Genomic DNA, 16,043 nt, shown 5'->3' with positions numbered 1-16,043 from the left:
CTTGGTCAGGGAACTAAGATTTCATATGCCATACAATGTAACCAATAATAATAATAATAATAAATTCCTAGCATATAAATGAATAAAAGACAATTTTTTTTAAAAAATGGAATATAACTATGTAAAAAAAGAACTGGGAGAAAAAGTACTCCAATTTCATGGGGTCGCACGAGTCAGACACAACTGAGCGACACTGTGAGTATATAAATGAATAAAAGACAAAAAATTTTTTTTAAATGGAATATAACTATGTAACAAAAAAATTGGGAGAAAAGGCACTCCAATCTCACTAATCATCAAAAGAATGTACATTAAAACACTAAGGTGGAGCTTCTCTGGTGGTACACTGGTTAAGAATCTGCCTTGCAATACAGGGGACACAGGTTTGACCCCTAGTCCAAGAAGATCCCACGTGCCACAGGGTAACTAAGCCCATGCACCACAACTACTGAGCGTGCTCTCTGGACTCTGCGAGCCTCAACTATGGAGCTCACATGCCACAACCACTGAAGCCCTGTGCCTAGAGCCTGTGCTCTGCAACAGAAGAAATCACTGAAACCAGAAGCCTGCCCACCACAACAAACAGTAGCCGCTACTCTCCACAACTAGAGAAAGCTCAGCAAAAAAGACCCAGCAGAGCCAAAAATAAATAAATAAAATACCTTAAAAAAAAAGAAAACACACTAGAAATCAGGTAATATCTGTGAGGCCTTCATAGGCCAGACACCTCCCAGATTTCAGCAGGGTGCTGGGCTCCAAAGCCAGTGGCCCCTCTGTACCATTCTTCTGTGTTTGCTTGGGAAGATCCAAGATATTTAAGGAATGAAAAAGAAATGAAATGTAACAGGCATACTGCAACTAGAGATCTTGTGTGAGATTTGCTTGCTGGTGGAGAGGGTTGTTTTAAAAAAATCTTTAAACAAACTTGACTGTAGAATATAGATAAAAAGAGGGTATGGTTTCTATTTTTGTCATAACCTTTCTTTGGATATGAGTCAGATGTCCAAAAATATTATCATCAAGTCACTCAGTGTCGTTAAATCTTCAATTAGAGAATGGAACCAGAAGAAAAGACAAGAAGGCACAATGTCATTCTACATCTTGTTCCATCAACAGATTAGCAAACATTGAAAAAGTTGTACTTTAGAAATGAAAGAAGTATAGCAAATGATGTAGAAATGATATAGCATAATGATGATTATCCTATTCATTCCTAGAACTCACAGCAATCCAACCACAAAACCGGCTATCACATAAATTCACGCTGTAGCTGAACAATGTCAAGACTATGGATAAATCAATGCAGCTCATTAACAGTACAATTATATGTAAAAATTAAAACAAGAGGACACAATCAGGAGAACTTTTTTGTTTTCTGAAAGATAACATTCTTAGCTATAAACATATCTGTGTCATATTATAAACTAGGGTTTCCCTGATGGCTCAGTGGGTAAAGAACCTGCCTGTCAATGCAGGAGCCATAAGAGACACGGGTTCAATTGCTGGTTCGGGAAGATTGCCTGGAGAAAGAAATGGCAACCCACTCCAGTATTATTGCCTGGAGAATCCCACTGACAGAAGAGCTTGAATTACAAGACCAGCCAGAAGTCCAATGGTGAAAAAATATTGATACTTAAAGATTTTGCCCATTCATTTGAAAATTTTTCTCTTCAAGGGCAGATGTAAATTTTGGAATTAGACAAATGTCATATAGAGTAAAGTATGGTGAATAATGAAAGACTTTCAGGTGCACTAAAATTAGTTTTTGACAAATTCCAAAGTATTCCTTCAGATTTATTTTCTTGAATATCTTCTAAATTGTTCAGAAATCTATTTAAGAGAGCATTACAGAGTGAAGTCAAAAAGATAAACACCATACTAACACATATACGTGTAATCTGAAAAAAAATAGTATAGACAATCTTATTTAAAAGGAGAAACAGAGACACAGACTTAAAGAACAAAACGGATACCAAGGGGGAAGAGGATGGTGGGATGAATTGAGAGATTGGGACTGACATATATAAACTATCAATACTATATATAAAATAGGTAACTAATGAGAACCTACTGTATAGCACAGGAACTAAACTCAATGCTCTGTGTTGACCTAAATGGGAAGAAAATCCAAAAATGAGGGGCTGTATGTATATGTATAGCTGATTCACTTTGCTGTACATTAGAAACTAACACAACATTATAAAGCAACTATATTCCAATAAAAATTAAAATAAATAAAAGTGCAAAAAATACAAATGAAAATAAAAGATAGCACTTATCAACCCTTTTGTAAATTGAAAGATCTTTTCCTAAGGCAAAACTGCATGCATTAACTTATCAGTGTTATAACTGTGAACTATTTTAAGTTATTTTTATTAAATCCAGATGTGGTTGTCATTCTACTCCTCCTCCACCAAAATGGGAAATCTACTCAACCAGTACTAAACATTATATCATTCAAGGTCCTAGATAAAAATCTTTAAAGTGATCCTTTAAGAGTAAAGGACTTTCCTGGTGGCACAATGTGTAAGAATTTGCCTGCCAATGCAGGGGACACAGGTTTGATCCCTGGTCTGAGAAGATTCCACATGCTGTGGAACAGCTAAGCCTGTGCACCACAACCACTGAGCCTGCACTCTAGAGCCTGCAAGCCACAACTACTGAGCCCAAGAGCTGCAACTACTGAAGCCTGCACACCCTAGAGCCTGTGTTCCACAGCAAGAGAAGCCACCACAATGAGAAGCCCACGTACTACAACTAAGAGTAGCCCACCCGCACCACAACTAGAAAAAGCCTGAAAGCAACAAAGACTTACCACAATCAAAAATAAATAAATAAACCTTAAAAAAAAGAGTAGTTAAAAATCTATTTTAGAGGAATGTGATCACCCTTTATACTTACAAATACACAACTGACAAAACAGACTTGATGTAAATAACCAGTAAGATCTAATCTGCCTATATTCAAGTAGACCAAAATAAAAATCTAAAGTGATAATAATGTAAGATAACCATATCACACATGATAGAATTTCTGAAAATTTTTAAGTTCTAATATCAGTGTTTTGAACTATGGGCCATGTTCTTTACCTTGAATGTTTTACAACTTTTTTTTCATGAGGAACTCTGGAGATCTAAAATTTACTAGTGCTTCACCATTTTTGTATTATTAATTGGATAAGCATATGTGTAAAGGAGCTAGTCTTTTTTAAATTAAACTTTTCATTTTGAGATATTTACAGATTTACATGTCATTGAAAGAAAGATTCTGTGTATGTGTTACCTAGTATTTCACAATGGAAACATCTAACACTATATTTTGAGAATTCCCTGTGGTCCACTGGTTAGGACTCTGTGCTCACAATGTCATGGGCTCACGTTCAATACCTTGTTAGGCAACTAACAAGCTTCATGGTATGGCCAAAAAACAACACACAAAAAAACCACAACTCTTATTTTTAATTTTCACCATTCACCTACTTGCTCCAACAGATAAGCAGCTATCTTTAAAACACAGCAACGGATCACACAATATGTCTGAAATCTGGAAATATCAATAACCTCCGATATGCAGACGACAGCACCCTTATGGCAAAAATTGAAGAAGAACTAAAGAGCCTCTTTATGAAAGTGAAAGAGGAGAGTGAAAAAGTTGGCTGAAAGCTCAACATTAAGAAAACTAAGATCATGGCATCTGGTTCCATCACGTCATGGCAAATAGATGGGGAAACAGTGGAAAGAGTGGTTGACTTTATTTTTCTGGGATCCAAAATCACTGCAGATGGTGATTGCAGCCATGAAATTATAAGACGCTTACTCCTTGGAAGGAAAGTTATGACCAACCTAGACAGCATATTAAAAAGCAGAGACATTACTTTGTCAACAAAGGTCCGTCGAGTCAAGGCTATGGTTTTTCCAGTGATTATGTATGGATGTAAGAGTGGGACTATAAAGAAAGCCGCACATCAAAGAATTGATGGTTTTGAACTGTGGTGTTGGAGAAGACTCTTGAGAGTCCCTTGACTGCAAGGAGATCCAACAAGTCCATCCTGAAGGAGATCAGTCCTGGGTGTCCACTGGTAGGACTGATGTTGAAGCTGAAACTCCAATACTTTGGCCACCTGATGCAAAGAGCTGACTCACTGGAAAAGATCCTGATGCAGGGAAATATTGAGGGTAAGAGGAGAAGGGGAAGACAGAGGATGAGATGGTTGGATGGCATCATTGACTCAATGGACAGGGGTTTGGATGGACTCCGGGAGTTGGTGATGGACAGGGAGGCCTGGCGTGCTGTGGTTCATGGTGTCGCAAAGAGTCGGACACAACTGAGCAACTGAACTGAACTGAAATGAATCATGAATATAGTGACCAAAACTGGTCTCTCTATAAACAAATCATTGGTAATTAAACATCTGCTTGTAACAGGAGGGAAAGGTACAGGGCACAATTTTTGAAAGAATGACATAGTCCACTACACCATTCAGGTATGACCTAAATCAAATCCCTTACAAATATACAGTGGAAGTAAGAAATAGATTCAAGGGATTAGATCTGACAGACAGAGTACCTGAAGAGCTATGGACGAAGGTTCATGACATTGTTCAAGAGGCAGTGATCAACAACACCCCTAAAAATAAGAAATGCAAAAAGGCAAAATGGTTGTCTAAAGAGGCCTTACAAATAGCTGAGAAAAGGGAGGGAGGAGCCAAGATGGCGGAGGAGTAGGACGGGGAGACCACTTTCTCTCCTACAAATTCATCAAAAGAATAACTGAACGCAGAGCAAACTTCACAAAACAACTTCTGATCGTTAGCTGAGGTCATCAGGCACCCAGAAAAGCAGACCATTGTCTTCAAAAGGAGGTAGGACAAAATATAAAAGATAAAAAGTGAGACAAAAGAGCAAAGGACGGAGATCCGTCCCGGGAAGGGAGTCTTAGGCGGCACTGCTTGGGGTAGGGTCCGGGCCTGAGTGCCCTGAGGACAATCGGAGGGAGCTTCTGTGAGTTGCCAACTTGAACTGTGGGAGACCAAAAGAGAGAGAGAAAATTAACCGGCCCGAACACACTGCTGGCCGTTCGCAGAACAAAGGGACCAAGAAAGTCCAGAGAAGAGCTCGCAGGCTTCGGACCGTCCCAGCCCCGCCGGAGGCAGGAGGCAGGGGGGAGGGGAAGGTCGCGGCGAGACACAGGGCGCAGGCACCCGACCAGCGCGGGCGGGGACTGGGGCTGGGGACGCGGAGGGCAGAAGGCGCAGGCACCCGACTGGCGCCAGCGGAAACTGAGACTGGGTCCGCGGAAGGGAGTGGGCGCGCCACACCTGGGGAGAGTGCGCCCATCAAGCCCCTCGCTGCCTGGACCGCTCTGACGGGGAAGGCACAGAGAGCAGGTGCAGCTTTATGTTTCGCACTTTTGTGGAACACCCGAGGGCTGGAACATGGCGCAGCGCGGGGCGCACTCCATGTAGAACAGCCGGGAGGCTGAACAGCGCAGACGGAGAAAGCAGCGTCAACCCCTCCCCGCAGCGCCAGCCCCTCCCCGCAGTGCCAGCCCCTCACCACAGTGCCAGCCCCTCCCCGCAGCGCCAGCCCCTCCCTGCAGCGCCAGCCCCTCCCCGCAGAGCGACGGAACTAGCTACCTGAATAAGAATCCGCCTTCGCCCGCCTGCGTCAGGGCGGAAATGGGGCTCTGAAGAGACCTGCAAACAGAAGCCAAATAAACAAAGGGAACCGCTTCAGAAGGGACTGGTGCAACAGATTAAAAGAATAAAATACTTAGGAGTATATCTACCTAAAGAAACAAAGGACCTATACATAGAAAACTATAAAACACTGATGAAAGAAATCAAAGAGGACACAAACAGATGGAGAAACATACCGTGTTCATGGATTGGAAGAATCAATATTGTCAAAATGGCTATTCTACCCAAAGCAATCTATAGATTCAATGCAATCCCTATGAAGCTACCAACGGTATTTTTCACAGAACTAGACCAAAGAATTTCACAATTTGTATGGAAATACAAAAAACCTCGAATAGCCAAAGTAGTCTTGAGAAAGAAGAATGGAACTGGAGGAATCAACCTGCCTGACCTCAGACTCTACTACAAAGCCACAGTCATCAAGACAGTATGGTACTGGCACAAAGACAGAAATATAGATCAATGGGACAGAATAGAAAGCCCAGAGATAAATCCACGAACCTATGAACACCTTATCTTTGACAAAGGAGGCAAGGTATACAATGGAAAAAAGACAACCTCTGTAACAAGTGGTGCTGGGAAAACTGGTCAACCACTTGTAAAAGAATGAAACTAGAACACTTTCTAACACCATACACAAAAATAAACTCAAAATGGATTAAAGATCTAAATGTAAGACTAGAAACTATAAAACTCCTAGAGGAGAACATAGACAAAACACTCTCCGACATAAATCACAGCAAGATCCTCTATGACCCACCTCCCAGAATATTGGAAATAAAAGCAAAACTAAACAAATGGGACCTAATGAAACTTAAAAGCTTTTGCACTACAAAGGAAACTATAAGTAAGGTGAAAAGACAGCCCTCAGATTGGGAGAAAATAATAGCAAATGAAGAAACAGACATAGGATTAATCTCAAAAATATACAAGCAACTCCTGCAGCTCAATTCCGGAAAAATAAATGACCCAATCAAAAAATGGGCCAAAGAACTAAACAGACATTTCTCCAAAGAAGACATACAGATGGCTAACAAACACATGAAAAGATGCTAAACATCACTCATTATCAGAGAAATGCAAATCAAAACGACAAGGAGGTACCATTACACGCCAGTCAGGATGGCTGCTATCCAAAAGTCTACAAGCAATAAATGCTGGAGAGGGTGTGGAGAAAAGGGAACCCTCTTACACTGTTGGTGGGAATGCAAACTAGTACAGCCGCTATGGAGAACAGTGTGGAGATTTCTTAAAAAACTGGAAATAGAACTGCCATATGACCCAGCAATCCCACTTCTGGGCATACACACTGAGGAAACCAGATCTGAAAGAGACACGTGCACCCCAATGTTCATCACAGCACTGTTTATAATAGCCAGGACATGGAAGCAACCTAGAGGCCCATCAGCAGATGAATGGATAAGGAAGCTGTGGTACATATACACCATGGAATATTACTCAGCCATTAAAAAGAATTCATTTGAATCAGTTCTAATGAGATGGATGAAACTGGAGCCCCTTATACAGAGTGAAGTAAGCCAGAAAGATAAAGAACATTACAGCATACTAACACATATATATGGAATTTAGAAAGATGGCAACGATAACCCTATATGCAAAACAGAAAAAGAGACACAGAAATAGAGAACAGATTTTTGAACTCTGTGGGAGAAGGTGAGGGTGGGATGTTTCAAAAGAACAGCATGTATACTATCTATGGTGAAACAGATCACCAGCCCAGGTGGGATGCATGAGACAAGTGCTCGGGCCTGGTGCACTGGGAAGACCCAAAGGAATCGGGTGGAGAGGGAGGTGGGAGGGGGGATCGGGATGGGGAATACGTGTAAATCTATGGCTGATTCATATCAATGTATGACAAAACCCACTGAAATGTTGTGAAGTAATTAGCCTCCAACTAATAAAACAAAAAATAGCTGAGAAAAGAAGAGAAGCTAAAGGCAAAAGAGAAAAGGAAAGATATACCCATTTAATGCAGAATTCTAAAGAATAGCAAGAAAGCCTTCCTCAGTGATCAATGTAAAACAATAGAGGAAAACAACGGAATGGGAAAGACTAGAGATCTCTTCAAGAAAGTTAGAGATACCAAGGGAACACTTCATGCACAAATGGGCACAATAAAGGACAGAAATGGTACGGACCTAGCAGAAGCAGAAGATATTAAGAAGAGGCGGCAAGAATACACAGAAGAACTATCCAAAAAAGATCTTCACAACCCAGATAATCATGATGGTGTGATCACTCACCTAGAGCCAGACATCCTGGAATGTGAAGTCAAGTGGGCCTTAGGAAGCATCACTACGAACAAAGCTAGTGGAGGTGATGGAATTCCAGTTGAGCTATTTCAAATCTTAAAAGATGATGCTGTGAAAGTGCTGCGCTTATTATGCCAGCTAATTTGGAAAACTCAGCAGTGGCCACAGGACTAGAAAAGGTCAGTTTTCATTCCAATCCCAAAGAAAGGCAATGCCAAAGAATGTTCAAAAACCACACAACTGCACTCATCTCACACGCTATCAAAGTAATACTCAAAATTCTCCAAGTCAGGTTTCAACAGTACATGAACCATGAACTTCCAGATGTTCCAGCTGGATTTAGAAAAGTCAGAGGAACCAGAGATCAAATTGCCAACATCCACTGGATCATCAAAAAGGCAATAAATTTCCAGAAAAATATCTACTTCTGCTTTATTGACTACTCCAGAGCCTTTGACTATGTGGATCACAACAAACTATAGAAAATTGTGAAAGAGATGGGAACACCAGACCACCTTATCTGACTCATGAGAAATCTGTATGCAGGTCAAGAAGCAACATTTAAAACTGGACATGGAACAACAGACTGGTTCCAAATTGGGAAAGGAGTACGTTAAGGCTGTATATTGTCACCCTGCTTATTTAACTTATATGCAGAGTACATCATGTAAAATGCCAGGCTGGATGAAGCATAAGCTAGAATCAAGATTGCTAAGAGAAATATCAATAATCTCATATACACAGATGACACCACCCTTATGGCAGAAAGCAAAGAACTAAAGAGCCTCTTGATGAAAGTAAAAGAAGAGAATGAAAAAAGTGGCTTAAAACGCAACATTCAAAAAATGAAGATCATGGCATCTGGTCCCATCACTTCATGCCAAATAAATGGGGAAACAATGGAAACAGTGAGAGACTTCATTGTCTTGGGCTCCAAAATCACTGCAGATGGTTACTGCAGCCATGAAATTAAAAGATGCTTGGTCCTTGGAAGAAAAGCTATGACCAACCTAGACAGAATAGTAAAAAGCAGAGACACTACTTTGCCGACAAAGGTCCATCTAGTCTAAGTTATGGTTTTCCCAGTAGTCATGTATGGATGTGAGAGCTGAACTATAAAGAAAGCTGAGTGCCAAAGAATTGATGCTTGTGAACTGTGGTGTTGGAAAAGACTCTTGAGAGTCCCTTGGACTGCAAGGAGATCAAAGCAGTCAATCCTAATGGAAATCAGTCCTGAATATTCATTGGAAGGACTGATGCTGAAGCTGAAGCTCTAATACGTTATCCACCTGTTGCGAAGAACTGACTCATTTGAAAAGACCCTGATGCTGGGAAAGATTGAAGGCGGGAGTAGAAGGGGACAACAGAGGACGAGATGGTTGAATGGCATCACCAACTCACTGGACATGAGTTTGAACAAGCTCTAGGAGTTGGTGATGGACAGTGAAGCCTGGCACACTGCAGTCTATGAGGTCGCAAAGAGTAGGACATGACTGAGTGACTGAACTGAACTGAAGGACATAACATAAGTCGATTAGAATTAAGTGGGACCAAATAGCAGAAAAGACTAGACCTTGGTCCTCAATCAGCAGTGACATGACGCACCCAGAGGTACCATGACAGTTCCTAGGCAGTGTTAAAAGACCAAGGATTGGGCAGTTCCCCAAATCCTGGAAATCTCCGTCCCTTCCCAAAAATAGTTGGAATAACCCTCCCACTCATTAACATATTAAATTACCCAGCCTATAAAATCTAACCACACCACATTTTGCAGCTGCACAAGCCCTCTGCAATGGTCCACACTATGTTTATGGAGTATGCTTCTCTCTGAATCTGAATAAATCTACTTCTTACCTATCACTTTGTCTCTCACTGAATTCTTTCTGTGATGAGACATCAAGAACCTCAGCTTTATTTGGCCCTGAAACCAGGTACCATGGGTTTTGGCTGGGTTTGAGTCCTATCCAATTGGGTTCAAGTCCCAATCAGAGGTAAATGGTTTCATGATCACTTAAACAAAATGGTTTCATGATCACTTAACAATTGTTTAAAGTAGCATATTATAATCCAAACTGGAAAGGAAGAGTAAACTTATCTCTGTCCACAAATGACAACTTACATGTAGGAAATCTTAAAAGAATTCACAACAAAAATTCTTAACACAGTTAAAAAACAAATTGTAAAGCTGGTGGATACAAAAGTCACACACAAAAATCAGCTGTATTTCTCTATACTAACAACCAACAATCCAAAATGGAAACTGGGAAAACAATTACATTTACAATAGCATCAGAAAGAATTAAATATTTAGGAATAAATTTAACCAAGGAGGTGAAAGACTTCTGGTAAGCTGCAAAATAGCAATCTTTTCACAGCTGGAAAAAGTTAAAAACACAAATATTTTTAAGATGGCAATACTACTCAAAGTGGTCTACAGATTCTTTTCAACTCCTATCAAAATCACAACATATTTTTGCAGAAACAGAAAAATCAATTCTAAAATTCTTGAGGAATCTCAAGGAATCTTGAATAGCCAAAACAATTGTGAAAAATACAAAATTAAAGAACTCACAATTCCTAATTTCAAAACTAACTACTAAACCAATAGAATTTACCATATAACACAGGGAACTATACTTAATATCATGCAATAACTTATACTGGAACATAATGTGTAAAATATATATGCATAACTGAATCACTTTGATGTATATAACATATATATATATATATATAAACACAATACAGTAAATCAACTAAACTTAAACTTAAAAAATCTAACTGCAGAGCTAAAATAATCAAAACAGTGTAGTACTGGCAGAAGAACACATAGAACAATGGAGTAGAGAACCTAGAAATAAAGCCTTGCATATATGTGGTCAATTGATTTTCAAGAAGGGTATCAACAATATACAACAGGAAAAGGACAATGTGGAAAAAACTGGACATCCACATGTAAAAAATTGAATTGGACCCTTGCCTGACACCACTTATAAAAATTAACTCAAAATTCATCAAAGACCTAAAAAGAGTAGCTAAAACCATCCACTCAACTCTTTATAGAAAATAGAAGGGGAATCTTTAGGATATCAGACTTGGCTATGCTTTCTTGAATATGATACCAAAAGCACAGGCAACAACAACAACAACAAAAATAAACTGGATTTCACCAAAATGAAAACATTTTGTGCATCAAAGGCTATTATCAACAGAATAAAAAGACAACCCACAAAATGGGAGAAAATATTCTAAATTATATATCAGGAATGGTACTGATAGTCAGGAAACATAAAGAAATCCTACAATTCAACTAGGGAAAAAACCAAACAACCAAATTCAAAACTGATCAAAGGCACAGCAATCAAAAAAGAAAATGAAAGAAAACATATTCAAATTGGAAGGGAAAGATAAAACTGTGACGATATGCACATGACATACTATACAGAAATTCCTAAGGACTGCACACAAAAACTATTAACTAATAAATGAATTTAACAAGGTAAAAGAATATAAGATTAATATACAGAATATGTTGCATTTCTTTATACTAACAATGAAATCTCATAAAGAGAAAAGTAAAAAGAATCCCATTTAAAATAGCATCCAAGGAGTTCCCTGGAGGTCCAGTGGTTAGGACTTGGTGCTTTTAATGCTGGGGCCTGGGTTCAATACCTGTTCTAAAAACTAAGTTCCTACAAACCACACAGTGTAGCCAAATAAATAAATAAATATAAAAATAATTTTAATAAATAATATAATAGAACCCAAAAACATAAAATACCTAGGCATAAACGTAACCAATGAGGTAAAACAGCTATACATTGAGAACTATAAAACAGTGAAAAAGGAAACTGAAGATGATTCAGAAAAATGGAAAGATATCCCAGGCTCTTGGATTGGAAGAATAAATATTGGTAAAATGGTCATACTGTCCAAAGCAATCTATAGACTTAATACAATCCCTATCAAACTACCTATAACATTTTTCAAAGAACTAGAACAAATAATCATAAGATTAATATAGAACCACAAAAGACCCAGAACTGCCAAAGCAATCCTGAGGGAAAAGAACAAAGCTAGAGGCATAACCCTCCCAGACTTCAGACAACAGTATAAAGTTGCAGTAATAAAACAGCATGCCGATGGCACAAAAACAGACATATAGAAGAACAGAACAAAACAGAGAGCCCAACAATAAACTCAAACATCTACAGTTAAATAATCTTCAACAATGAAAGCAAGAATAAACAATGGAGAAAAGCCAGTCTCTCCAACAAGTGGCAATGGGAAAGCTAGACAACCTCATGTAAATCAGTCAATGTTTTAAAGACCTAAACATAGTCATGACACCATAAAACTCCTAGAAGAAAGCATAGGCAAAACATTCTCTGACATAAATCGTATCAACGTTTTCTTAAGTCAGTCTCCCAAAGCAATAGAAATAAAGATAAGAGTTCCAGTTTGGCTCTTTGTGCAGCTTCAGCAGCAGCTCTGGGAAAGATGGCAGCCTGGGTGGGTTTCCAATCTGTGGCTCCCAGAGGAGCACCAGAGCCTCAGGGAGGGGTGGGCATGGCGGCTGCCCTGGGCCTGGGCAAGGCACTGGGGAGTCTGGTGCAAAGAGACCCAACACTGAGTCAACGGCTGTTCCGCTCCTAGGTGCCCAGAGCAGCCTATCCAAGACCAGGTATGCTACCAGACAGCTAAATGACACCTCAGGGACCCTCCTTGGGACTCCCTGGCTATGGGGGGAACCCTTCAGTCTGACCTGGCCTGGCTCAGGGATGGACCAGTCCCACAAGAGACCTGCACCTCAGCAGATCCAGCAGGTCCAGCAGAAGGCAGTCCAAAATTGGAATCACAATGCAAAAAAACGATGGCTGACAAAATTCTATCTCAAAGGATTCGTGAAATGGTACCAGAATCCTATTAAATGGATCTCTTGGCTTTTGAAAGGAAATTGGACCAGACTATCGTGAGCAAACGGCTAGATATCCAGGAAGCCTTGAAACGACCCATCAGCAAAAACAAAAGCTGTGAATTTTCATTTCTAACACTTTCAATCTGGCTAAGTCAGATGCCGAGGATGGGGAAGGGATGGTGGCTTCCCGGGAGCTTCAGGTAGAAGGACGGCTCCTGGAGGATTCAGCCTTGTCCAAATATGATGCCACCAAACAAAAGAGGAAGTTCTCTTCTTTTAAGTCCTTGGTAATCGAACTGGACAAAGACTTGTATGGACCAGACAACCATCTGGTAGAATGGCACAGGACCACCACTACCCAGGAGACGGATGGCTTCCAGGTGAAATAGCCAGGAGATGTGAATGTACAGTGTACTGTCCTGCTGATACTGAATTACCAGCCTCCTCAGTTTAAATTAGACCCTTATCTGGCTTGGCTCCTGGGCATCCACATCCAGACCCGCCCAGTGATCATTCAAGCACTGTGGCAATACATTAAGACATGCAAGCTCCAGGACCAACATGAGCGGGAGTTTGTCATCTCTGACAAGTACCTCCAGCAGATCTTTGATTCTCAAAGTTCTATGAAGTGTTCAGAGGTTCCCCAACAGCTCCATGCCTTGCTTATGACACCTGAGCCCATCATCATTAACCATGTCATCAGTGTTGACCCAAATGATCAGAAAAAGACAACTTGTTATGACACCTTGAAGACCCAGATGAATTCTTTTCTGCTGTCTACTGCTAGCAAGCAGGAGATTGCTACTCTAGACAACAAGATCCATGAGACAACAGAAACTGTTGAAGACCCACCGAGAGTTCTTGCTGAGCTTTGCCAGAGACCCTCAAGGTTTCATCAATGACTGGCTTCAGTCCCAGTGCCAGGACCTCAAGACCATGACTGACGTGGTGGGTAACCCAGAGGAGGAACACTGAGCAGAGATCTACTTCCAGACTTGGGCCCAGGAGGCTGTGTGCTGATATTTCTACTCCAAGGTGCAGCAGATATGACAAAAATTGGAGCAAGTCCTGGGAATCCGAAATACATAGGGCTTCACCCACAAAGCCCTGATTTGGCTGCACTAATTTCTTTATTTGGGCCCTGTGCTGTGTGCCCCATACTCTTGCCTGGGGCCTTCCAGGGGATGCTGTCGGTTCTAGGAGAACACCAGAATGAAGAGGTATCACATGACAGCGGTTATCCTCTTCTCCCACCCCATTCCTTCCTGTCCCAAGCTTCCCTTTGCCCCACAAATTTCCCATGTGTCTCTCCCCTCCCCTGGTCTGCATAGGACCTCTAGATAGTATTAGAGAGAGAACCCATAGTTTGGTAATTAGTGCAGTGAAAGGACTGGGCCTAAGGCCAAGTGGTCTTCAAGGAGACCAACTACACTGATCCTGCCCTTCAGAGACCCAGGAGTTAGGAGCTGTAGCCCTTTCTCCACAACTCAGGCCTGGGGACACTCTATAAGCTAGTTGATCTTGGCTCTCTGGTAACAGAATCCAATTTCCTTCCTTCCCTCCACAGGTTTGGAGCAAATTCTCCCTTCATTTGTTGCCCTCTAGCACTAAAGGAACCCTGGCTCTTGGGCTCCACTGAGCCCCAGGTCAGTCCACTGCCCTCTGGATTGGCCTGCTGTCTCAGTGCTTTTCCACTCCCTCGGAGCGGGGCCCACACCAGTATTGGAGTTTGTTCTCGTAATATTGCTCCCTCCCAGCACACTCCCTGTAGCTGCTGTTAAGGATTCCCTCCTGTCTGTCCTAACCGAGGGCATTCAGGTGGGAGAATCTTGCCTTACCCTGTCAGGGCCCTGGGAACCTAACCTGAGAAATGCTTTCTTATCTCTCCTTGCTATTCTTTGGAACTCTGCATTCAAATGGGTATGTCTTTCCTTTACTCCTTTGCTTTTCGCTTCCCTTCTTTTCACAGCTATTTGTAAGGCGTCCTCAGACAGTCATTTTGCTTTTTTGCATTTCTTTTTCTTGGGGATGGTCTTGATTCCTGTCTCTTGTACAATGTCACGAACCTCCATCCACAGTTCATCACACACTTTGTCTATCAGATCTTATCCCTTAAATTTATTTCTCACTTCCACTGTATAGTCATAAGGGATTTGATTTAGGTAATATCTGAGTGGTCTAGTGGTTTTCTCCACTTTCTTCAATTTAAGTCTGAATTTGGCATTAAGGAGTTCATGATCTGAGCCACAGTCAGCTCCTAGTCTTGTTTTTGCTGACTGTATAGAGCTTCTCCATTTTGGCTGCAAAAAATATAATCAAATCTGATGTTTGTGTTGACCATCTGGTGATGTCCATGTGTAGAGTCTTCTCTTGTGTTGTTGGAAGAGGGTGTTTGCTTTGCCCAGTGCGTTCTCTTGGCAAAACTCTATTAGCCTTTGCCCTGCTTTATTCCGTACTCCAAGGCCAAATTTGCCTGTTAGTCCAGGTGTTTCTTGACTTCCTACTTTTGCATTCCAGTCCCCTATAATGAAAAGGACATCTTTTTTGGGTGTTAGTTCTAAAAGGTCTTGTAGGTCTTCATAGAACCATTCAACTTCAGCTTCTTCAGCGTTACTGGTTGGGGCATAGGCTTGGATTACCATGATATTGAATGGTTTGCCTTGGAAACAAACAGAGATCATTCTGTCATTTTTGAGATTGCATCCAAGTACTGCATTTCGGACTCTTTTGTTGACCATGATGGCTACTCCATTTCTTCTAAGGGATTCCTGCCCACAGTAGCAGATATAATGGTCATCTGAGTTTAATTCACCCATTCCAGCTGCGATGGACCACACAGAAGCACGGCCGTGAGGAGCTACCCCTCGCCCAAGGTCAGGGTCGGCGACCGAGAGCGCCAGGTTGCCACAGTGCAGGAGCTGCCGAGAGTAGCTACCCCACGTCCGAGGTCAGGAGTGGCAGCCGAGAGGAACTACCCCAAGCTGAGGTCAGGAGCTGTGGCCGAGAGGAGCTACCCCACATCCAAGGAGTGGTGACTTTGCAGGAGCAGGAGGGCTAAGAGGAGCTACTCCACGTTCAAGGTCAGGAGGGGCAGACTTGAGGAGATACTTCTCGTCCAAGGTAAGGAGCAGTGGCTGCGCCTTGCTGGAGCAGC

The 16,043-nt window shown here is 41.4% G+C and overlaps 1 protein-coding gene and 1 pseudogene across 13 annotated transcripts in view; one reads left to right on the top strand and one right to left on the bottom strand.

Moving 5' to 3' along the window:
- The window catches only part of ATRX (ATRX chromatin remodeler), a 277,372-nt gene that overhangs the window by 209,143 nt on the left and 52,186 nt on the right, over positions 1 to 16,043 (bottom strand). For 8 of the 13 annotated variants that reach the window (XM_061136821.1, XM_061136832.1, XM_061136829.1 and 5 more), the window contains one exon: positions 5,636 to 5,695. The exons of the other annotated variants lie outside the window; for them this stretch is intronic. In XM_061136821.1, the coding sequence (XP_060992804.1) occupies positions 5,636 to 5,695 (60 nt within the window). The remainder of the gene's footprint in view (positions 1 to 5,635; positions 5,696 to 16,043) is intronic. 13 annotated transcript variants of the gene reach the window in all.
- On the top strand, positions 12,472 to 13,978 carry LOC133052368 (SWI/SNF-related matrix-associated actin-dependent regulator of chromatin subfamily D member 1-like; annotated as a pseudogene).

The sequence above is a fragment of the Dama dama genome, chromosome X (assembly GCF_033118175.1).
Source record: "Dama dama isolate Ldn47 chromosome X, ASM3311817v1, whole genome shotgun sequence".
Taxonomy (NCBI): Eukaryota; Metazoa; Chordata; class Mammalia; order Artiodactyla; family Cervidae; genus Dama; species Dama dama.
The sequence above is the reverse complement of the archived record's forward strand: the minus strand, read 5'-3'. Positions and strand labels throughout refer to the sequence as shown.